General features: G+C 37.0%; 3 protein-coding genes and 1 pseudogene across 3 annotated transcripts; all 4 read right to left on the bottom strand.

Annotated features, from left to right (window-relative positions):
• Positions 1-5444: 5444 nt before the first annotated feature.
• On the bottom strand, positions 5445-6973 carry LOC137715962 (pathogenesis-related genes transcriptional activator PTI6-like). The gene has a single exon (XM_068455331.1). The coding sequence runs from the start codon at positions 6634-6636 to the stop codon at positions 5815-5817; it is 822 nt and encodes a 273-aa protein (XP_068311432.1). The 5' UTR covers positions 6637-6973; the 3' UTR covers positions 5445-5814.
• A 4500-nt stretch (positions 6974-11473) lies between these two features.
• LOC137715090 (ubiquitin-conjugating enzyme E2-17 kDa-like) lies at positions 11474-15190 on the bottom strand. The gene is made up of 5 exons (XM_068454315.1): positions 15044-15190; positions 14739-14827; positions 13617-13744; positions 12420-12524; positions 11474-11928 (listed from the first exon to the last, which is right to left on the bottom strand). The coding sequence occupies exons 2-5, from the start codon at positions 14806-14808 to the stop codon at positions 11785-11787; spliced, it is 447 nt and encodes a 148-aa protein (XP_068310416.1). The 5' UTR covers positions 14809-14827; positions 15044-15190; the 3' UTR covers positions 11474-11784.
• Positions 15191-16450: 1260 nt separating this feature from the next.
• LOC137715659 (uncharacterized) lies at positions 16451-17185 on the bottom strand. Its single transcript, XM_068454996.1, has one exon. The coding sequence runs from the start codon at positions 17183-17185 to the stop codon at positions 16451-16453; it is 735 nt and encodes a 244-aa protein (XP_068311097.1).
• Positions 17186-17845: 660 nt separating this feature from the next.
• On the bottom strand, positions 17846-21918 carry LOC137715759 (probable inactive receptor kinase At5g58300; annotated as a pseudogene).
• Between the last annotated feature and the right edge of the window lie 1529 nt (positions 21919-23447).

Raw genomic sequence — 23447 nt, 5'->3', positions numbered from 1 at the left:
CTAGATCTCATATAATTTGGGATTAAGATAATTAAAAATTAATTAATTGTTATTAGTGGGAGGCGGCTGTGGTTTACTGGCTGTGGATGGACCAGATTTACTTGCGTATCTGTTTGGTCGCCAACCAATAGGACCCACCAAAAATCCAACTTTATTTGCCGCTGCCCAAACAGCCCCTAATCTCATTATCCATTCCCACTTCCCGCTTTAAATTGGGGGATTCCAATTCCAACTTTTCATATTTCACAATTGTACCTAGTCCATTTGAGATCCCATCATGCATTAGTGTAACCCCAAGGCAACGGCCACTGGGCTTTCATTGCGATATTGAAGGCTTGATTCACAAGGTAGTGCGCTCGGAGACAGAACATTTCAATGTCTAAAGATTCATGAGAAACGAAGTTGAGACGCCACACGTCTGAAGAAGGAAAACGGTACGTGTTATGACTTACTCTAAAAAGCGTGGTTTATGGGTAACTATCCATCCTTAAGGGGAACAAGTCATATTTTATGCCTAGTTAGGGGCAATTGTGAGATCATCATTTTCCAGGGCGGAGCAAGAAGGATCGTAATACGTAGACTTTAGAAGTCCGGTCATGGACTCAATAGCCTCCACTGCGAAGCTGATTAAACGGATCAACATGCCACCATCATACTGTTCCAGAATTAGTGGGCGAAGTCCATCGACTTCGCTGAGATAGACCCTTCTCGTTCCACAAGATTCGGGAAACTAGTCCAACAAGAAATTAGCAGGTTTCTTACAACCTTGGAGTCCTTACAATCTCAGGGTTGGCATGCGCTCCAAGTGTGTCATATTCTTAGATATCTTTTAGGATTCTCTTGGTTTGATACGGGTTCTACTAACCTAAAAGGTCCTCTCCTTGACTGGTGTAAATTAAACACTCTTAGGGATCATTTCTGGTAATGCAATCTCTGCATACTTATTCTCTTGCCTACTTTTTGAGTCTTAGTATTAGTTACTAACTTGACCGTTGGAAAGCCTTTCACTAACAAACCCTCGGTCTAGGCTTGCTTACGGATGCTTTTACTAAAAACTTGAATCTTTAACACTAAACCTTCTAATGTTCGAATCTTGAATCTACCACCGGCTACACCTAGTTACAAATTTGTACCATCGAAAAATCCGAATGTATGATCCATGGTTATGGTGTGTATACTGTGCTGGCGTTTGGATACATAGAAATTCATTAAAGAAAGAGATGAGAGTATTTAGGAAGCAAATAGTAATGAATTGTGACAATGATATGCATAAATTAATTTCTAGAACCAGTAGATATTTATGTCACAATTTTTTTAATCGCACGTGGAGTGGACTTACTGCACATCAAACAAAAAAACAAACAATTAAGACCAAATCCGTTGGTATAATAAGGCACCTACATCTCATATAATTTGGGATTAAGATTGAATTAAAAAAAATAATTAATTGTTATTAGTGGGAGGCGGCTGTGGTTTACTGGCTCTGGATGGGATAGATTTGAGGTTATGTTGCTTTCGTATCTGTTTGGTCACCAACCAATGGGACCCACCCATTCCCTGTTCAAGAGACTCATTCTCTGCTTTTGTGCCTTGAGAAATTCCCAACGACACTTTTAAAAATTAAACTCTCATTTCATATTTTTCACGTAATATTTATAATATTAATATAAAAATTGACTTGTGAAATGACAAAAATTTCATAAAAAATTGTAATTTTGAGAGAGTCTCATTTGCATTTATCACCTTACCTTTTTGATGCAGCGATCAAATCGCAAATCAGTTAATTAATAAATCTGGATATCGATCCTCGAATGGAGAATGGATGTTAAAACAAAACACATGAAATGCATAACTCTTCCTTGTAGATTCGTTGATTGTCAAAGACAATACCGAATTTTGTAAGTCCTAAACCTCTTGTTGATTCACCAAGAATGCCAAGAAATTTATCACATGAGCGTTGTTGATTCTCTGCACGAGAATGGTCAATAACCGTTGGGGTGTCTATACCTCGTTAATTCCGTTGGAATATCCGAGTTGATAGAACAAGAACAAAAATGAGAAAGCTATCTCAAACTGCATGCAATTTTCAATTCAATTCATCATCTTCTTCGTCCTAGAATACAAAATACTCTTAATTTATAAAAACTCTAACCTCTCTTAATAATTACTGATACGTGCATCATTACTAGAGTTAATGAACTCATTAATATTAACTCCCTTAATCTACCCCACTAACATATATTTATTACATTAAATAAAGATTGAGTCATTCTGCATCACTTTTAAAGCATACAAAACTCCATCTTTATTTGCTGCTCCCCGACAGCCCCTAAATCTCATCATCCATTCCCCATTCCCCGCTTTGAAATTGGGGGAGTTCCAATTCCATCTTTGTAGCCGCCGGTAACCAACTTTATTCATATATGCAATTGTACCGAGTCCATTTGAGATCCCATCATGCATCGGTGTAACCCCAAGGCTATTCCAATAGGCTATAATTTAGGGATTTGGATTCCATCTGAATTCAAATTATGAAGATTTTAGGAATTCTCATATCTAGTCATTTATTATACGTCATACGGTCAGAAATCATATTTAATTTATTGATTTAAAATTAAACACAAATAATACCTAACGAAAACTGGCTGTATAATATATGATCAACGGCTAAGATGTGATGATCCTTACAAACTGAATCTAAAGAGGATCCTCATTGTTAATTTAGCCTTAGTGAGTAACCACCGATTCAATGTGGACCCTACGGCCCACACCCTAACCTACTTTCTTCTTATTTTTTAGTGCGCATTATTGCTCACCGCCGCTAACTTTGGTGGATTCTCACTTCCTTCTTAGTAGTTTGTCATGTGTCCGATAGCTTGATCATGATTAAATTTTGTTTTAAATGATTTTTACAGTCTAGTGATATTTTTCTTCACTTATAAGTGAGAATTCTTAGTTCGATTCTCGCCAAAGGCGAATTTGAACTACATTATTACTAGCTGATTGTGAGGTTTAGCTTATTCCCCCACGATCTTGTTATAGATAATATTTTATTTGTTAAAATTTAAAAATATAAATAAATAAATAAAACAGTCATGAGGATGCTCCGCCAAGCCTAATTACCTTGGATGCCGCCGTCCAGCCTCTCGTCTCCGTTTCCCATCACTCGGTTTTTTTTCTTTCGGTGATGGTGATGGTGATGGTAATGGTGCAGCGGTGAATAAATGAATAGATAATACAATAGCTAAAGTCCAAATTATTGAATGGTCTGTTGGTGGCTATTGGATCTCTCCTTGCGTCTCTTGTTTCTTTGCCTTTCAATTGAAGATATGCAACTATTGACTTCTTAAGATAGGACATAACTAATATGAAGAGTCGTTTCTACATCTATGTAAAGGCGTCATCATTAGGGATAACAACAGTTCGGTTTGAGAACAGAAATGTTATATATATCCCCATAACCACGAAAATGAATCATATACATAACTGCAAACTAACCATTAGGTATTATCCGTAACCATACCCACCAGATAACGGATTTCCTATCGGTTAACGGTTGTCAATACAAAAAATATATTCGTTTAATTAACGCATGATAATTTAGTAAATATTAATTTCTTCATTGAAAATTTGATGTATAAAATGATTTAATGAATGGATCTTGTGGAGCATAAAAATTAAATTTAAACATTGATAATGTTAGCTGATCTTTGATATCTTCCATATGTACCATTCAATTCTCATAGATTTTGATTCATATCAAAACTTATGAACTTTCCCACAAAATACAACTCACATAATGCAATTTTTGTATTTACACTCAAAGTAAAGGATTTGGCGAATAATGAATATACATATGTGTGTGTGTGTATTTTTTAATACTTAATATTATGAATAATTATATTATATATTATTCGGTTTGGATTCGGGAACGGATACGGATTGGGAACCCCTATAACCATAACCAAATAATATTCACGGTTTTTCCCCATACCCAAAATATACCCGAATTTTCATATCTAAATTCAATCTATTCGGACGGTTATCCGCGGTTATCGGGTATAATTGTCATCCCTGATCATTACATTAAGTCATTAGTCACTTTATTTGTTGATTCATACATGTTCATGTTAGATTAAGTGAGTCTAAGAGAGTTCAACAAAATCGTGGTTCATTGTGATTTGAAATGCTATTATTAGAAAGACGCGATCGTTGTACTATGAGAGGCAAGCATCGTTCAACCATGAACACTGTAACTGGAAACTTGTCTCAAGATATAATGTCTAATATTCGTCTGGATCGATTTTCACATATTTCTAATCCATATTCATGTGCATTTGACATTATATTTCGTTATGATGCATTACATTTGGTATTTATGTAATTTGATGGAGCCCATGAAGAATATCCAACAAAAGCCAAACTCAAGACTAATATTTGCAATGTCTCAATTCCGAAAGTAATCGACCAGAAATATGAAAGCTGCTCGAATTCGAACACGTGTCTTAACTGTTGAGACTTCCAAACAATAGTGACAGCCAACTGCCAAAACCAAAAAAAGAATTTAGAAGAAAATTCATTCCATTTCATAGCACATAAGAAAATAAGCCACAAAAAACAAGCAATCTTGGCACCAAAAAATATTATATTCTTTATAAATATAATTTCCCGACAATGATAGAACATTTAGTAAGACATTACATTTCGCTTACATTGCTACAGTTGAAAAATAAAATTAAAATGTTACTTATATTGGGTAGTATTACTCCTAATGACGTCTGTTGGTTTGGTTTGCGATGAACCGATGACTGTCTCTCTTACATTAACAACGATGATAGTCAATTTAACATCTAATTTAACAAAATTTATCGTTTAAAAAAAAAAAATGACGACAATAAAGTTATGATACTGCACAACGAGATTAGTCACAACTGAATATTTAAATATAATGATGTGTCCCATTGTTATCATTTGCGTGAGTCAATTAAACTAAATATGGAAAAACTTCACTAAGACAAAGACTAATTGGTCCATCTCTATATGAATATTTTATTTTGTGGTATATGAATATTCGAATTAATCAAAATCTTAAATAAAATAATTACAAGAATAATAATTCTTATGCTTTTTTATTTTCAACGACAGGCGTGATGTCCAAGAAATCAAAAGCAATATTTCATTTATGATTTTTAATTTTATTCTTTCCCCACTCCAAACTTAGAGAAATTTTTCCATTGTAATCGAAATATGGATGGTACATTACGTATTTTTATATAAATAGTGATATATTTTACTTTTTAAGTTATTAGCTTTTACTATACATATCTTACCATTTGCATATGGACAACTATGACTACAGGCGGTAGCAGGTTGATATACTTTTCGCTTTTCGAGTTTAATTAAGAGTCAATTCTATTTTTTCAGTATGTAAAATACTTTAGACATAAGAAAAAGACTTTTATTCTCATTGACAATACAAATAAAAATTTATAATAATCCGTGTTTAATTACAATTAAACACCAATAATTTAAAATTAAAAGAAAAGTACAAAAGGGTTCTCACAAAATCGCCGTATATATTAGAATCGGCTTTACTCATACTCCTCGTATCTCACACTCCCTAGGGTATTCTCGGTATTCCAAGTACTGCTTGTGCCACGTAACAAAACCCACTTCACTCGCAACTTGCAACTCGCAAGTTCGCAACATTTAACACTTAACTTGCAACTTGCAACACAGTCGCAAGTGAAATTACAAAATACTCCTCTAACATCCACGTGCCTCAACTGGAGTCAATGTATAATACTGTTGGATTCAACATACGACGTCAGCCAAGAAATCGTCTATGTCAAACTCGCCGAACTCGTCGCGTGCAAAGCTGTTACTTGACAACATGATATCCGGCAAGCTTAACGGCAAGCCGAAATCAAATTCGGAGGCGTCGGCGTATCCGTAACTTAAACCATCAAATGGCGTTTCACCGTAACCGAGGACCGAAGTAGGCGACGAGAGAGCCCCGCTGGACGACGGAGTTACACACCCACATCCCTGCTCCGCAGCTGGGACCGTCAAATCGCCAACGACTGTTTCCTGCTTTATAACGGCGTTAGAAAAGTTGGTGACGGCGTCAGGACCCTTGAGCAAGATGGCAGCTCTGTCGTAAACTGTGGCGGCTTCCTCCGCCGTGTCGAAGGTCCCGAGCCAGATCCGTTTTCTTCGGGTCGGGTCTCGGATCTCCGCGGCCCAGCGACCCCAAGGCCTCCGCCGGACGCCTCTAAACTTTTTCAGGAGATCCGCGGCCGTTTCCGGTGACTTCGATCCGGGTCGCGAGTCTTTCCTCGCCCGCTTCGACTGACCCGAAGAAACCGACGACGAAGATGAAGGAGAGGAAGAGGAAGGCGAGGAGTGCTCTAGGCTGATCTGTCTAACATGTCGTTTGACTCTGCGCACGCTTCTGCCTTCGTCGTCGCTGGAGGAGTCGGTGGCGTCGGCATCCGTAAGTATGATCCGGACGAGCTTTGGCGGGATACGAGTCGGGTTATCGGGTTCCTGGATCATGGGTTTTGTCACGGTGGTTATGTGCTCTGAAAATTTGACCGTTGAGTGTACGGACGAGATGGGTTGGAAGGTTGTCATGGATTTTGAGGCAGATGAACTGAAATCGGCGATTTGGGTTTGGTCTGAAGCAACATCAAGAATCGACGGCGAGAGCGTGTAGAAAAATTAGTACCACTGAGCTGAAGTGAGTGAGGATTTGAATCTGTGGAAGGTTGAGATTTACAGAGAGAGAGACGGGGAAAGTGGGTGGGGGAGGGTAAAAGTGAGAAGCTTTATGGAGTGGAAGGAAGAAGAAATAGCAAAAGAGAAGAGGGAGGACCTGCAAAGGGGAGCCGTAGGGAAGCTTTTGGCAGAGAGTGCTACTGCTAAAACCCCTTGCAGGTTTGGGAGAGAAGGAAAGCGGAGAACAATGGGAAGGGTAAAGTGTATATATAGTGCATGGAGTCATCAGTGCAGAATGTGTATGGGGAAATATTGCCAAAAATAAAATTAGTCCTACATAAATTTTTAGTGGAAGTTAATTTTAGTTGGATACGTTTTCTAGATAGTAGATACCTTTTTATACTTGTCTAGATACATTTTCTCTTTTATTTTGACCGGTTTCTCTTTAATTTACTTTGCGACCAACTTACAGAATATTTTTTTTTTGTCAAATGATATATTTTGTTTGATTAGTCATTGGCAGACTTGAATTCAGGCGATTATGCAAGGGCTCAATGTCTTTTCTATCACTCTGAAAATTTAAAGATCATTTCTATGAAAATTACTTTTTAAATATCATTTCTATGAAAAGTGATTTGTAATACTAATTGTTTTGATCATAAACTTGAAGTTTCGTAAATCGGCTACAAATTAATTGAGGAGGAACTCCTCCCATTGAGGAGCCAAGTTAATTCCCTCAAAGAAATGAATGTAAAGTGTTACAAAACAATTCCATTTTTTACATATGATGTTGGGCAAGTGGGAAGTCGTACTCAATACCTCAATTTCATAAGTGAGTGTTTTTAACTGATTGAGTTACAAACTCCTTATACATATGAGTCTCAAAATCACTACAACTGAGTCATAATATAATTTATCTTTGCTTTGGTTTGGGAATGCGTATAATTTCTCGTCTCAAGAAGTGAGGGGGTGTGTATGTGAGAAGGAATTTTCATTGTGTCCGGAACACGTAATGATAAATTAAATGTAATAATATCATTAGTTTGGAACTTAAAAAAAAAAAAAAGAAAAAAAAGATAGATTCAACCAATTTTCTTATGGCACTTGATATCCTAAACTTTATTCCCGATATATTAAAATTTTTCTGAAATGTCAGCGGGTCATGAGTCGTGAGTCAGTGAGTCGTGTCGGGAGTGTAAAGCGGGAAACGAACCTCCTGCCAGCTGCCTCTGTTGACGAGTAAGTTGCCCTCTTCCTCTTCCATCTGTTTTTTCTTCCACAAACCACCCCACTACTGCGCTCGCACACCACAAATTGCCCATACTTTTCCTCCAATTAATCCTCCCTCTTTGATTTTTTCCTTCTCTTTTAATATTTTAATTTATAGCACGGTAGAGAGTCCAAACTTTTCCTCCAATTAATCCTCCCTCTTTGATTTTTTTCTTCTCTTTTAATATTTTAATCTATAGAACAGTAGAGTTTTCTCAGCCAACATCTGTATATATTGTCGGCAGATGAGGGTTGCTGGATCATTTTCTTGGGAATCCAGAAGATTCCGTAATCATATTCGTTCATTTTATATCGTGCAATCAGTTTTCATGATCTTCATATGAGAGATGCATAACTTTTCTCACAAAAATATACGCAACATATATAAATCGTATACAAATACTAGCGTCAATCATTTACACGAGCTACAATAGATAGTTACAAGCAAGTAATGTGTTGTCATGTAAAATCTATATGCATGAATGGCCTATAATCACTAACACAACGATGATTTTTCGTTCATCAATTATGAAAGATTTGCATAAAAACATGACTCTCAACCCAAAATAATAACGTTCCAGACCTACATCTTGTTATATATTTTAACTTTTTCACATGGCGCATCATAATTCATTTCCTACGCTCATCTCGACATTTCCGCTCCTCTCATTAGTCATGGTTGATTGAGTTTATGATAACAAAATAAGCTCTAATAAACGAGAGAATAGGCCTTGTATTGTATCCAATGTATATCAATGAAAACTATGAATACAGGAAGACACAACTGAGACAGCTAAAAATCTTAATAGCCAGTACTAATTTAAGTTTTACCTGCCTGGAACCGACCACGCGGTCAAAATAGTACGCAGCTCTTTTTCTCTGCCTATTACTGTGCTTGATTTGTTGGTAGTGTGTCTCCAAAAGCATGCTTCTCTTTAGACTCTTTTTCCACCTAGTAATTGGGAAACTGTTTAACTTTTTACCGTCCACAGCCTTGCAGCATCTGTGAGACTGTTGAATTGTGTGCTAATACAAGATTCAAACGGTGTTTTTTTTCTTCAACGCATGGGTGATAGGTGCATGCCAGCCCATATCATGATCATCACGGACAAACATCAGCTCCTCGGTTGGACCCAGTTTTAATTTTCATCGACCCCTGCAAACCTAATTCGGTCCATTTATTAATACCTTTACTTGAAAAAAAAAAAACCTATTCAGTGTTCACTGCATTATCATTGTCTATGGAAGGAAAATCTTCAGGGCAATTGGTTCTGTTTGGCCCTATTTTGCTTTACACTCGTAATAATTGGAATTGGTCTAGCCGAGGAGTTGATATAGTTCGAAACACGTGATAGCTTGTTATTAAATGGTTACACAAGTCTGATTACGTGATGTCGATACTTAAGATTATCTCAATTTTATTTATATATGTGTCATATTATGATTTTCACGTAAAATTAAAACTCATTATATACAGGAGTTTGAGCTGTGTTCACAAAAAGACGACACCCTTGGATTATTTTAAGCAAGGGTTGGATTGAGTCAAAATAAGATAGGTTGAGAAAGGAAGTTTGTCAAAACCTATTACGAATTATGTAATGCTACTTTTTTCTTCAACCTATCACACCTTGTGGCATTACACACATAGAGATAGGTTTTAAATTAAATAAAACCACCCAAAAAGTTTGAAAAGTTGATAGGGTTGGTTTATGCTTGGGGATGAAGCAAAGGCAAAGATAGACCCCATTCCATGAGTCAGCACGTGAGCAAAGGGAACAGTCATGCATGATTAGGGTTGGGACAAAAGGACTGCAGATAGAGGTTGCAATGACCACCTTAGTTGCTTGTCAACCAAGTGATAAGTTAATGATATTTTAATTTTGCCCCTCAAAGTACACACTTAATCTTAATGGGGGGTTTCACTGTCCTTATCCTTTGTCAAATTATTTTGGTTAACTGTTTATTAAATACAGAGTATTATTGTCATTTTGATCATTGTTTAATAGAGATTTTTCATGAAAATACCAAAATAGTTGAGGTGGACAAACTCATGTATAACTTCTATCGATTTCAAATCTCAAGGATCAAAATAAAGAGTTATACCAATCTCAAATACCATTTTAGCTAAAGTGCCTCCCAAAAAAAAAAAAAAAAGTATTAGGGTTATAATCATTTCTAATTTTCTAATGACGTTTCTTTTAAATCATGCACCTACTCCTTGTATTATTACTATTAAGAATCTAGGAGTATGTACTGCATGCTACCAAGGCTTTAAGAATCTACGACTTGCATACTTTATACTAAAATGGCAAATTCACATAACATCGAGTGAAGGCTATTACCCTTACTTGCCCTTTCAAATTATCCGAAAACGCACTTTAGTTTAATTGTTATGTGGGCAAACTTTTTAACAAGATTTCTCCTTAGACGGTCAATGAAGGACAAGAAGGCCCAAAGTGGTACAGACGAGTTAAAATTTTAACCTAAAAAGATTAGAACAGAAAAACTATTTCTAAATTAAAACCTAAATTTTTTGAGTTAAAATCTTAAATTTTAATTCAAAAATTAGAGATGATCTTAGTATCGGATGGACTAATTAAAAGTAAACCTTGAAAAATGAAATTGGAACTTAGAAGGAGGAGAACCCATGAGGGCACGTGGTCTCTAGACATGAAAATTCAAAACGAACATCATCCGCTGCCAGACTTTGCATTACCACATCCACAACCAGAACCGTCAATCGATGTGACTCATTCGCATACAATTCACATGTTCTGCGCTTTATAGCGACCAATGATCGTGACAACATAAGTTGGACAGTTTTTTCCCACCAAAACCAAAAAGAAAAATGAAATTTCTGTAATCTGTATCACAGATATATACAACGTTCCTTTCATAATAAAATAGCTCAAGACCTGTTTTTTTTTTTTTTTTTTTTTTTTTACAATGCGATATTCTTTATTGCTTTAAACCATAGGAAAGAAATCAAACTTGATACAAGAGACAGAGACATTGCTCTAGCCAACTAGCATAACCCACATCTTGTAACACACTACTTCAAATGATAGAAAATTAGAAGAGCTCGGTCTAAATAGGTAGAGGCATTACCCTAACCAATTCGCCTAACCCACATCGTGTAACCCTGCCAAATGGAACTATTCAAACAAACAAGAACGACATATCACCAAACACTTCCCAGGCAAACAAACAGAGAGCCGACTTATTAATGCTGCCAAACAATTCTGGTCTATTTGGGAGTGATTATAGGAGGGCCAAATCACATAATCACTTCTGGAGAAAAAAGCTCATGAGAGGCTTTTCCATAAATTATACTGCAAAGCAAATCTCGTGTGCTTCTCCCCAGAAGTGATGGCCTCTCAACAAATGCTTTCCCGACGCGTTCCTTCGAGAAGTGATTTTGGCCTTCCAGTAATCGCTTTCACGACAGGTTCATCAATCCGAATACAAAAATCAATTTGGAACCTTCAAATGAAACATAATATGCAATTGGATATGTTTAACCAGGCAATCCAAGCACTTGTGCTCTTAACAAGCATTATTTCTTCAACAAACCAACCATTGACTAAATATCTTAGAAACGATACATTACAGTTGGTTTTTCCTTCCATCTCCAATGCCTTCAAATGAATATTCACAAAATGAGAGCGATGTTTCCTTGATCAACTTTAAGTCGCACAAAATAGATAAATTTTTAATATTTCCAACGTTTGTACTTAAACCAAGATGGATTTCATGCATTTGCAAGCCTTTTAACAAATGCCGGAAACATCCTTCTTACCCCATCGCGTACTTCTGCGCCCAACTGCGAGCAGTGGCTTCATACTTTGCCCTGTCCGTCTTGTACATGTGTGCAATTTCAGGGACAAGTGGGTCGTCTGGGTTGGGGTCTGTCAACAGAGAGCATATGGACAGCAGCACCTGAAATACAAGTTCATTTAGTAGACATTAATAACCTATATATCAAATAAAGAAGTTATTGAACTGAAATTAGTGCCGTTATCAGATTAAAAGGAAGCCATCGTAACTCCCATCACACAAAATGGTGACATCTCATCCTATGTTGAGCATACCATGTTACTTCCTCCATATTTTAACTCCATCCCATAAAATGATGGCATCCCATCCTTTTTTGGCCACCGCCACATGCTTGTGCCTTATCACTCGTCCCATCTCAAGTAATACAACAGAACATGGAGTGAAAAGTAGGATAGCATGGAAACGCACATGATGCATACATCTCACATCACCAGTTGCAAGTCACATGATACAACATGACTTGGAATAGAAGTAGGATTATTAGGATGGAGCCACAGGACATCTCCTTTTAATTTGATAAGGGGACAGAAGCCACAACTCTTGTAGTCCCACACACATGAAGAATTCTGATAAGAGGGATAGAAAACACAAACCTTGGAAATGGTTAGTGCCGGGCTCCATTGTTCTTTGAGAATATCAAGACATATGCTTCCGTTGCTATTAATGTTTGGGTGAAAGACCTTGGTCCTAAATGCAACCTGAAATGTAACTTGAGTTAGAATCCAAATTCTAGACTACCAAGAGATGTACTCAATTAACGATGAAACAATAACAAGATGAGAAAAGCATTAGAATACACACACAACTTGAGTTAGCTGCTAAAATTCTTCCAAAGACAATTTAGAAGCCAAAACATTAAAAAGGGCACCTGCTATCAATAATATCATCTCACAATAATCAGCTCTTTGTTGTAATAGTTTTAAAAGCATTCTAAGATAAACTACATCTATGGAAAACTGTGGGACCACCGGAAACACCATGCAACTTTACTGAAATCAGAAACGCATCTCCCCGAATATCTGGAATAACTCTGAATACGAGCATTATAAGATAAATATCGATTACAGAGAAGTACTTGGTCCATAGATTCAATACAAACAGCATGAAGTGATATACAGAAACCAAATCTTTTTATGGATGTTCATTATTATTCTTGTTACATTTTTTGTTTGTATTTTCAATAAAATGAACAAATTAATTGCTTAATGATTAAAACACCAGTGGCAAACTGTTGGTGAATAAACAACCTAACGACTGAAGAGTAAATCAGCTGGTAAATATCCAAGTCAGATTCCACTTAGTATCATATAACACTCTCACTAACACCCATAAAAGCTAAATGTGTTACCAGTGACTACCAACACTACTTAAACAGGCACTATCTCACACACACATACAGAGAAGAAACTATTTTCTTCCTAAGAAAGTTGGATGTAATTACAATATGACCTGGTACAACAATAATGCAATCTACTTAAATATGACTCATGTCCAATGCATCTGCAACTTATAGTCGTTTGGAAGATAAAATACAATTCCAGAGATAATACACATTAAGTTACATTCACAGCAATTGAAGAGAGAACATTTTAACAAAATCACCAGCATGTATGAATAAACAATAAAACACTGTTGCAGTTATCCATTACACCCATTATACGACTCACAAAAGCTCACGTTTCATTTATGACATTGTATGGAGGATGAATCATTTATGATATCGTATGAAGGAATATGGCAACTACAGATGTATGGAAACATAAGGATTCGATTTTTCATTTTTTTTTTACCTTCGGAGGCTTGAATGGATAATCCGGAGGGAAATGGATTGAAACTAGAAAAACACCACCTGTGTATGGGCTATCAGCAGGTCCCATAATTGTCGCCTGCCAATGGAACATGTCCTCAGCCACAGGACCTATAATCCACGAAAGAGAACCCCAAAAGAAGAATGTATGCCAAGTTCAGTAAAGTGATCAAAATATATGCATACACCAGAAAGATAAGATGCATAAGCCAGCATACAAGACGGATGCAAAACTTGCTACAATGCAAATATCCTACCACCACTTTTTTACATCAACTAAACCATTAAAGGATGATGGTTTCATTCCCAATTCGACCATCCACAAATTTCCTACATCTTTAATAACTGATAAAGCAAAGGGTTAAATCTCAGTTTTTTTTTTTTTTTTTTCAGTAAATAAGTTCACTTTTGTAAGTCATTCCACTTTGTTGGGTTAGGTCCACTCACTGATTGCCCACATCAGCTTATTTTTATTTATTTTTTATTAAATTGTGATCAATGTTATTCCTTATTTATAGGATCTTTTACTTAATTTTAGGATTGAATATAAGAATAAAACGTTGTTTCTCCTTCTTCCCACTCTCAATCCTACTCTCAATTCGTATCTCAATTTTTTATTCTACTTCCATCACAATTTAATTGTATTAACTAATTAATGTTGTATTCATGGATGATAGGTGTACTAAGTTTTATTTATTTTCGTATATTCTACCTCCATTACAGGTTAACCGTATCTTATTCAACCTAATGGTGTAGGTATCATGTATGATGGCATATAAATAACTATTTTTAAGAAAGTGGTTAGATTTTCATGTTTAATATTCAAATTAAATAAATTCAGAAACATGCACTAATTAAGTAGAAAAATAGGAAACTGAACTAAATCCTAACAGCTCAAATTTTTGGACCTAGATCAAACTACCCCTTTTTTCCTGCCAATTTTTTGCTAAAATTCTGAGCTGCAACGAGTTCAATTCAATTGAAAAAATACCGCTAATCCCCTGCAATTAGAACTTACCATCTATAATTCTAAAACAATTTTAAATATGGCATCCAAATTTAACAAAAAGATAAGGTATTTGTTGAAGGAGAAGGAGCAAAATACCAGCACTGCATGAGGTAGGCGGGTCCTTCTGCAAATCCTTGAGCTCCTTTAAGATGCGTTTAGATGCCATGACAACACCTACAAACACACTGCAATCACACAAACACAACATGAAAACCCAGAAGAGAAAAAAAACCCTAATCAAAACCAGATCGCCAGCCAAACAATCACAAATCAACACCCAAAATCCAAACCCTAATTTCCCACAAACACAGATCAAAGCGGACACCTTAAAATCGTACAAAACAAAAGGCAGAAACAACAATTCAAGAAAAATTGAGAATTGGATGAAAAGGTAAAAATACCAGGAGATTGCGCGATTGGGATTTGACAAAATCCGAGATTGAACGAGCTGAGAAGGTAAAAAATTGGGGAAAAATATTATGTATTTTAGACATACATATATATATATATATATTATATAGAGAGAGAGAGAAAAGGATGAGAAAGAAAAAAGACCTGTTTCTAGAATTTTCTATCATTATATTCCAACTTGACTTAGGATCCACGTCCATGCCCCCCACTTATAGCTAATTACAAAATACACCCCTCACACACGTACTTTAACCGTTTCGCCACCACACCCTCTGCTAATTTGCAATCTGGTCCCTTTCTGTGTGGATCCTTACCTTTCTTTGTATGGACTCATCAAAGGCATCATGATTGAGTGAGTCAACTTGACTCTACAGGGTTGATTGGAATCTTCTTACCTCTCCATTTTTATCAACGGGGTGCCTAATTCGATGCCCGAACCCGGAATCCATCGATACCTGTTAGCATGGATGGGATTCGGAATCGAGATCTGTCGAATATCTTAGAGTGGAATTCAAGTATTTTGATACTCGAGACATAGACGCGACGGTGTTGCGTGCACTAATTTTTGTAATGGTTATTTTAAAAATTGAATTTTTTATTGTTGAATTGTTAATCCTTCTTACACATCTCTCATGTCGTGCATTTCTTATATTTTTTATCACATTTTCTGACTTTACTTACTTGATGAAGATTAATTAAACTTGTTTTGGGTTAGGACAAATTCAATTTGAGTACATCCAAGTTTTATCCTTAGAAACAAGAGTAAAAGGCCGCCAACAAGATTTCCTAATTTGCATGAGTTGGGAAATGAACATCTATCGTACGTAGTCTTATCTTTGCTTCGCAAAGAGATTGTTTTCACGACTTGAACCCTTAACCTTTTGGTCACAAAGGAGCAACATTTCCGTTGTGCCAAGAAAGAGATTCAAACTTGGGACTTCTTTCAACGTAAGAAAAAGATTTCATTACGTAGCGGCAATACCAACCATCGATTAGTTAACATGTAATCTGTCTGCGTATTTAGGCCATAACTCATAAGGCGAGGAAAGAAATCAAAACAAAAAGAATGAGCAAAAGTTTATTGATTGTAAACAAGTTTCTCAACACTAACGAAAGATCCACGCACCATGAAAAGAACGAAAAAAATTGAACATCACACCAGATACACAAGAAACAATGAAATCTTACATACCCAATCGACATACGATATCATGGCTCAAACCATTTCTCCTTCATCTAACACTACTGGCAGCTATTTGTCCTGCACCCCATTGAAAATCTCTTTCGCCTCGTCTTAAGGTAATCCCGCGATCATGTCAGAGAGTCAAGAAAAAAGTCGGGATCTAAAGCATTATCCGAAACATAGAGAACGCGGATGGAGATCATCGCGGATTTTATTATATGGGGATAATCTTGTAATCACATTTAGCCTTGTTTCCAAAATCAACTTCCCTTTGCTTGGCATCGCAGTTTGAAATGATGGGAATGCCGTTAAAGAAAATTCCAGCGATGGGGAAGCTAACGCTTCCGGTCATGGCCAAATTCAGTGTCATCTCCCTATTTTTTATGTCGGTTTTGAGTTGATCTACATCGTCTTTGGTAATCCCAAATTTATTGACCTTAATGGTTGCATTCAACGACTTCGTGTTCTTCTGGCCCTGAGCAAACTCAGGAAACCCGGTGATACCTAGCGGGACATGCGCAGACGCTACCTTGATCTTGAAGGCACCATACTTGAGGTCAGTTTTATCATTCTTGTTAAAGAATTCCACAAGAAAATGTACCTTTCCCCTCAAGACAAGTTTGTTGTGGTCTTTAGTAAAGTTGAGGCTGGTGGCGTTGAATCTTCGGATGTAGATTTCTGGCAGATACGAATGGAAGATGGCCATGGCAATGAAAGCAATAATGAGAGCGAGAATCACAATGGCGAAGAAGACCAAGCAGCACCATGCGCAGCAAGCGTAGCCTGCACGACGCTTGGGGCGCTCATGGTCAAGGTCAGGAACCAGATAGGCCGGATCGCGGACCTTGCTGGGAGCTGAGGCAGTTTCAGAGATGGCAACATGCCGCGCACTGCTGGCCTTTGATTGGTTGCGGCCAGGAGGTGGAGGCAAGGATGGACCGTCTACCATTGTTGGAACTCTAGCTAGCACCTCCTAGCCGGATCACGGAGGAAAGCAATCGACGATAAAGGTGACGAACTTTTGAAGGATGTTTCATGTGTTTAGAGGAACATAGTAGTTTTCTTAGCTGAAACTGAGGAGGACCACAATCTATATACGGAAAATCGGATTTAGCATGCATAGGAAACTGGGATCGACAGGCTCGGAGAGAAATTGACCTACAACGGAAATGCGACCCCTAAATACATATATAGCCTCCTATTTCCAAGGGCCTAAAAAGTGCGTCTCCGTGAGAGTAGCTTTAGACCAAGCGACCAACATTTCCAACCACATTCTCTCTTAATGTGAAGATGTGTACTTTCAACATCAATTATATAGTGATTAAAATGTGATTATGGGAATAGGAAATAAAATACAAGAAATGATTTCTGCCCGTTCATGTTTATTTATGTCACTCGATTTTTTTTTTTATTTATTCATTCTAAAGTTTAGAAATAAACATTGGTGTGCGGAAATCACATCCCTAAAACAAAAATCAGACAAAAACTATTGAATTATCAAAGATCGCCGCATTATGTTAAAATTCATATTTCAACAAATCGAGAAAAGAAATAAAAAAAATAAAAAAAACCCACCTAAACTGCTTAAAAAAATTTGACAGTTGGACTGATAAATTGCCACTCTACAAAGCCATGCATGTAATTGAATAATTCCTGGGAAAACCTTAGGAGGCATGTACAGCAAATGTAAGGTTCAATCATGAATTTCTCAGAACCAGATAAATGAAAACAGCAACAAGTTTGAGTGGTCAAGGAGTCTGCACAGTTGAGTCCTTTGATTTATTCTCTTTCGGAAGATTGCCGGTTCTCTGAGTCGGATTGCCGGATTTCTTCAATCATTCTAACAACTTCTTCCATGGTCGGTCGCATATCTGGCACCTTTGCCACGCACGCCATTGCAATTTGCAACATTTGAACCATTTCTTCTTCAATGTTTTGGTACCTCATCAGTTCAACGTCAAATACCTCTGCGGTCCACTCCTCCCTGACCACGGACTGGACCCACCGAGGAAGATCAACCATATCATCACGCCCCGGCGACTGGAGTGGAGCTTTTCCAGTCAGCATCTCAAGGAGGACGACGCCAAAGCTGTACACATCCGATTTATGAGAGTGCTTGCGGGTTTCAATCACTTCTGGAGCGCGATAGCCTGCACTCCGAGCAGTGGCAGGAACATTCATGAGAGGAGTCAGGCCAACATCAGAGATGCACCCATCGAGGTCTTGGCTGAGAAGGACATTTGTGGACTTGATATTTCCATGAGTGAATTTCGGACCACCCACAGAATGAATATGAGCAATTCCCCTTGCAGTGCCAAGGGAAATCTTTATCCTCGAGTCCCAGTCTAATGAAGGTCTTTCAATTCCCCGGTTTCCTGCCATCAGATACAATAAAAATTCAGTGTGGTGCACCAGACGGTGCTTCAACAGACAGCTGAATTCTCTATAAAGGTGATCTAAATAGGCTGTCCCAAATAGATCCATGTACAGACTTTCAAAATAAAAGTGATTGCCAATACAGAAAAGAAAATTGAAGGTAGCAAGCTGCTTTGCATGCTTCAGTTAAATGAAAAGAAGTTGCTGAATTCGGGAGTTTGTAATCTTGTGTATTGGTTATGGAGACAGAAAGTAGGACGGTAACCTGATCTTTTATTATGCATAACTGATTAGCATGCTTTACCATTAAACAAAAGGGAAATAGAAGTAGTTAGGAAAAGTTATATGCATCCTTTGTAAATAATGTGACTTTCAGTGTCAGTAACACTCTGGTTGAGAGTGGGCTATCACAATGCCTCGTCCAATGAGGTCTAGAATATCATTAGGCATACGGAGGTCAAACCAAAATTCATATACTCATTGGATGCAAGCAGATTAAATGCATCCGAGTTGCAAAGCATGTAATTATAACTCTGAAATGCTGATATAACATCATCATCATCAAATATGCTACTAAACTACGTTGACAAAGAGCTAATAGACTTCAAAATGTTAAATTTCAGGACAACTCTATCTTAATTTAAAAATTATGTTTTTCTAAGGGTATCGGCAGAAATTATACACTCTTCATGGTAACTACCTGCATTTTCTCTTAGATATGTACATTAAGTTCTCACTCACAGATAGTAAGGCAAAGTGTGTTTATTTTTATGAAAGAGATATAAAAGAAAGAAATAGAGAGCAGTGACATGCATACCATGCAAACGCGCAGATAAGCTCCCATTTGAGATATAATCATAGACTAGCAGCTTCTCGTCCTTTGAGTAATAATAAGCACGGAGTGGAACAACATTTGCGTGCTGTCCAACCCTTCCCACAATCTCCATTTGCTGTTCAAAATCCCTCTTCCCAACAACAACTTCCTTCAACCTTTTAACTACCACTGTTGTTGCCTCCTCTAAGACGGCCTTATACGCAGTACCATAACTTCCCTTTCCTAACACTTCAGCTGAAGCCCTCAACAAATCGTCAAGATCAAAATTGTAAGAACAACCTTCAAAGAAAACTAGTTTGTTCTTCTCGGGTTCTTGCACCCCACTCCCAAACTCCTCTTTGGGCTTCTCACTCCTTCCGCCGGTAGAAGACTTCCCCTTCAGTACACTTGTTCCTCCGTTGTCTTTCTTCTTTAAACAGCAGAGAACTATAATTAGGCCTAACAGCAACAGCAGAACAGACCCTCCAGCTGCAATAGCAATGATGTGTCCCAACTTCAGCTTTTTCTTGGAGCTTTTTTTCTGGGGAGCTGGTGGTGGTTGATTGGAAGTAGGAGGTGGCGGAGGAAGGACGATGGAGCAAGCTTTAAGAGGTCCTCCACATAAAAGTGAATTTCCCACAAAGGATGAATTGGGGAAATGTTGAAGGGATGGTGGAATAGAGCCATTAAGATGGTTATAACTTAAATTTAGACGCTTGAGCTTAGGTAGCTTAAGATCAGGTATAGGTCCAGAAAGGGTGTTGTTCTGGAGGCTCAATCCTGTGAGTTGTGTCAAATTACGTACCGTTTGTGGTATGTTTCCTGTTAAGGAATTAAATGACAGATCCAAGACATTAAGTTGAGGTGAAAAGGAGGTAGGAATGTCACCAGAAAAATTGTTACGTTGGAGGTATAAGTACTGAAGTGCAGGAAGGGAGGTAATATCGGAAGGAAGGTCACCACGGAGGAGATTGGACCGAAGGCTAAGAATCCGGAGGGCATCTAGCTTACCAAGGGTGTTTGGTGGGACAGAGCCCACAAGTCCAACTCCAGGAAGTCGGAGGGAAGTAACCCGGATGCCATTTGGAGTGCAATTGACACCAACCCAGGATGTGCACACTGGGGTAGCAGGGTTCCAACTAAAGTTGCGGCGATGGGGAACAGCATCAGCAAAGTCAAGAAGAGCTTGCTTATCTGAAGTCAGGTCAGAAAAAACCACAGGAAGAAGAATGGCAATGCCAAAAAGGAAAGGGATAACTGAAAAGGGACAGAACTTCATGGGGAGCTGCTTCAACCAAAGTCTACGAAAGTGAGTAGAAAAAAATCAAAATGCAACCTCTGCAGGGCTCACAATCTCCTGATCAGCAAGAAAACGAACAAATCAAGATTAGGGATCAATAATGCAAAGCATTTCATACATTAAGAAGGCAAAATAACAAACAATTTGCAAGGACGACATGAAACACCGAAAAGTAGTAATAATATAGCTCATTTCACTTTGCCTCAATGCTAGACTGCATTTAAATTCAGCAGAACAAATTAAGAAACAATCTGCTTCCTTTTCCCATAAATAAGGTACAAAAAGGTATCATCAAAATCGGGTACGCATCTGTTGGAAGCTAAGTTACATACATTGTACACAAGTGGGTGAGAAAGGTAAGAATTAAAGACCTTTACATGCATTGCTGTCTACTATAAACTGATTGCATTACAAAACATGACTAAATTAGCATAATTATGGATAATTGATAACTCAGAGTGGTTCAACCACCAAATGAAGAAAAACTAAAGAAATTATTTGACCAAATTAAAACCTAATCCAACAGTCACAAGAAAAGTGGGGTTAGTCCAAAGCAACCACATTGACCAAATTCAACATTTTAATTACGGTAAAAATGGATGAAACTGAAAAAAGAAATTGATGGGCTGAGCAGAAGTTCAGTGGAAAAATAGCAGTAAGGCATTCATGCAAGGAGAGAGCAGAAAAAAGCGCTTTTCACAATGGCAGCCATAGCAAGTTCAGATCTATAAGCACTTTTTTACCTGCAGTTTGCAGCGGAGAATGCTGTGAGACCTGAGGAGCTGCCTGAGCTGAATAGCAGAGGGTAAAGCTTCTTCCTTGAAGTAAAAAGCTTCAGATGCAATCCAGGCATTAGAAATTTCTTCTAAGATTATCACTTGCTCAGGAGAAATGTTGGTGCAAAAAAAGCACAAAAAGTCAGAGACTTTTGAGATTTGGTGGGAATTTAAGCAGGAAAAAGTGCTTCCGGTTTTCTTACCGGACAACTGCGCAAGGGGGAAAGTTCAAAGTTTGGTTTTGGAGATGAGAAAAGAAAAATTTTGGGTTTGATTATAAAAAAAATGGAAGGAGGGGAGAAAGGAAAGAGAAAGAAGATGAATAAATGAATCGATAAGAGGGAAAAAGGAAAGGGGAGATGAAGAGGGAAAGGGGAGATGAAGAGGATTGCACTGCCCTTTGTGTGTGTGAGCTGTGTGCCCCTCTCACTCAATGAGTCTGCCGGGAGAGACAAAGCCCAGCTCAAAAGTATTACTTTTTCGTTTTGTTTTGGCTTAACGCACAATATTTTAATTTCTTCTGAAAAAAAAAAAAAAAAAAACAACAGTCTAAACAACTCTAATTCATGAGAACTTAGTGCAAGAAGACCCTAAGCTAATAAGACTTTTCGATTTGCAAAGATCGAGAAATTATTTATCGTATGCAACTTTACTTTTATTTTTCAAAACGTATGTTCCCACCATTTGAATTTATAACCTTTCGATCACAAAGAAACGATATTTTCGTTGTGCCAAAATTCACACACATAAGAGTTTAACGTCAAAAAAGTGACCGCAAACTAACAAAAACTTTTATCTTTGCGAGAGTCAGATAAAAACATCTATCGTACACAAATTTCTAAAATACTCTAATTTATAAAAAAAATATTCAAACACGAGTAAGAGAGAACGACTACAATTTCTTAACCATTTAACCAACTGACTTGACCTAATTTGGCACAATACACAATATTATATAATGTACCTAGTATTGCGGTTAAGCTCGTTTGTTTGTTTCTCATTGGTTGTGTTTGGCTGCTTTCCTCAGCAATTAAATTCTTCAGGTTTCAGACTCACTATCTAATACAAAAACAAAGATTATTATAATGTACATGCAGTTTTATTTCTCATTGTATTTTGGATTGAATAACTTACCCAAAAATTGTATTTTGATTTGGATTACTTACCTAAAAAAATTATTTTGGATTGAACATACATATGAAATTAGTCCTTCTTAACTATTAAACACACAACAATGTTATTTACGCAACTCTTTTTATCTCTCACACCTCCTATTAATTTCTATTCTTTGATTCTTTTAAATTCATTCGATCAGAGAATTAAAAATTAAGAAATATGTAAGAAAAGTAAAAAGAGCGTATTATACTATCATATTCAATATTTAATTCTCCTATAAAAAGTTCAGTATTTTTAATAGGTTATAAAACACTCATTATTTGTTTGAGTCTACTCCATAATATAATATTATGAGTTATAATACGAACTTTTCATTTTTTTTTACCATCCTCTCATTACCTTGCAACTCATTCTTTTAATTGTATTCAAATCATTAATCAAATTAATCGCAATTCATTCGCTCATCCTTTTGATTATTATCGTGATCCATGACCATTCATAATTCATTGTTTATCAAAAACTTGACTATTAGTTTAATCAGAATACTGGTTCAAAACTAACACATTTGACTTCAAATGCTCATGAATTAAAATAACTGGGTTTATTTAGTAAGTGTAGTTTGTGAGTGATTATACATATCCAAAATTTAAAAGTTCTTTACCTAAAATAATAATTTGTTTGGAAGCGTTTTTAAAAGACAAAAACGCTTTTGATGACAATACTTTTTGAATAAATCCTTATTAAAAAGGCAAGTGAGTTTAGGAAAGCACCTGCAGTGCTTTCTACAAAAAACACATAAATGATGCTTCTTACATAAAACACTTATTGT

Source organism: Pyrus communis, chromosome 14, assembly GCF_963583255.1.
Source record: "Pyrus communis chromosome 14, drPyrComm1.1, whole genome shotgun sequence".
In the NCBI taxonomy this organism is placed as follows: domain Eukaryota; kingdom Viridiplantae; phylum Streptophyta; class Magnoliopsida; order Rosales; family Rosaceae; genus Pyrus; species Pyrus communis.
Note: the sequence above shows the minus strand (reverse complement) of the source record. Positions and strands in the feature narration are given on the sequence as shown.

Excerpts from the sequence above, each read along its gene's own strand:
- LOC137715962 (XM_068455331.1), bottom strand. The coding sequence starts at position 6,636 with ATGACAACCTTCCAACCCATCTCGTCCGTACACTCAACGGTCAAATTT.
- LOC137715090 (XM_068454315.1), bottom strand. The coding sequence starts at position 14,808 with ATGGCATCTAAACGCATCTTAAAGGAGCTCAAGGATTTGCAGAAGGAC. Across the intron at positions 12,525-13,616 it reads ATCCATTCAAGCCTCCGAAG|GTTGCATTTAGGACCAAGGT; the intron begins GTAAAAAAAAAA and ends GTTACATTTCAG. Across the intron at positions 11,929-12,419 it reads CGGCACTAACCATTTCCAAG|GTGCTGCTGTCCATATGCTC; the intron begins GTTTGTGTTTTC and ends CTTGTATTTCAG.
- LOC137715659 (XM_068454996.1), bottom strand. The coding sequence starts at position 17,185 with ATGGTAGACGGTCCATCCTTGCCTCCACCTCCTGGCCGCAACCAATCA.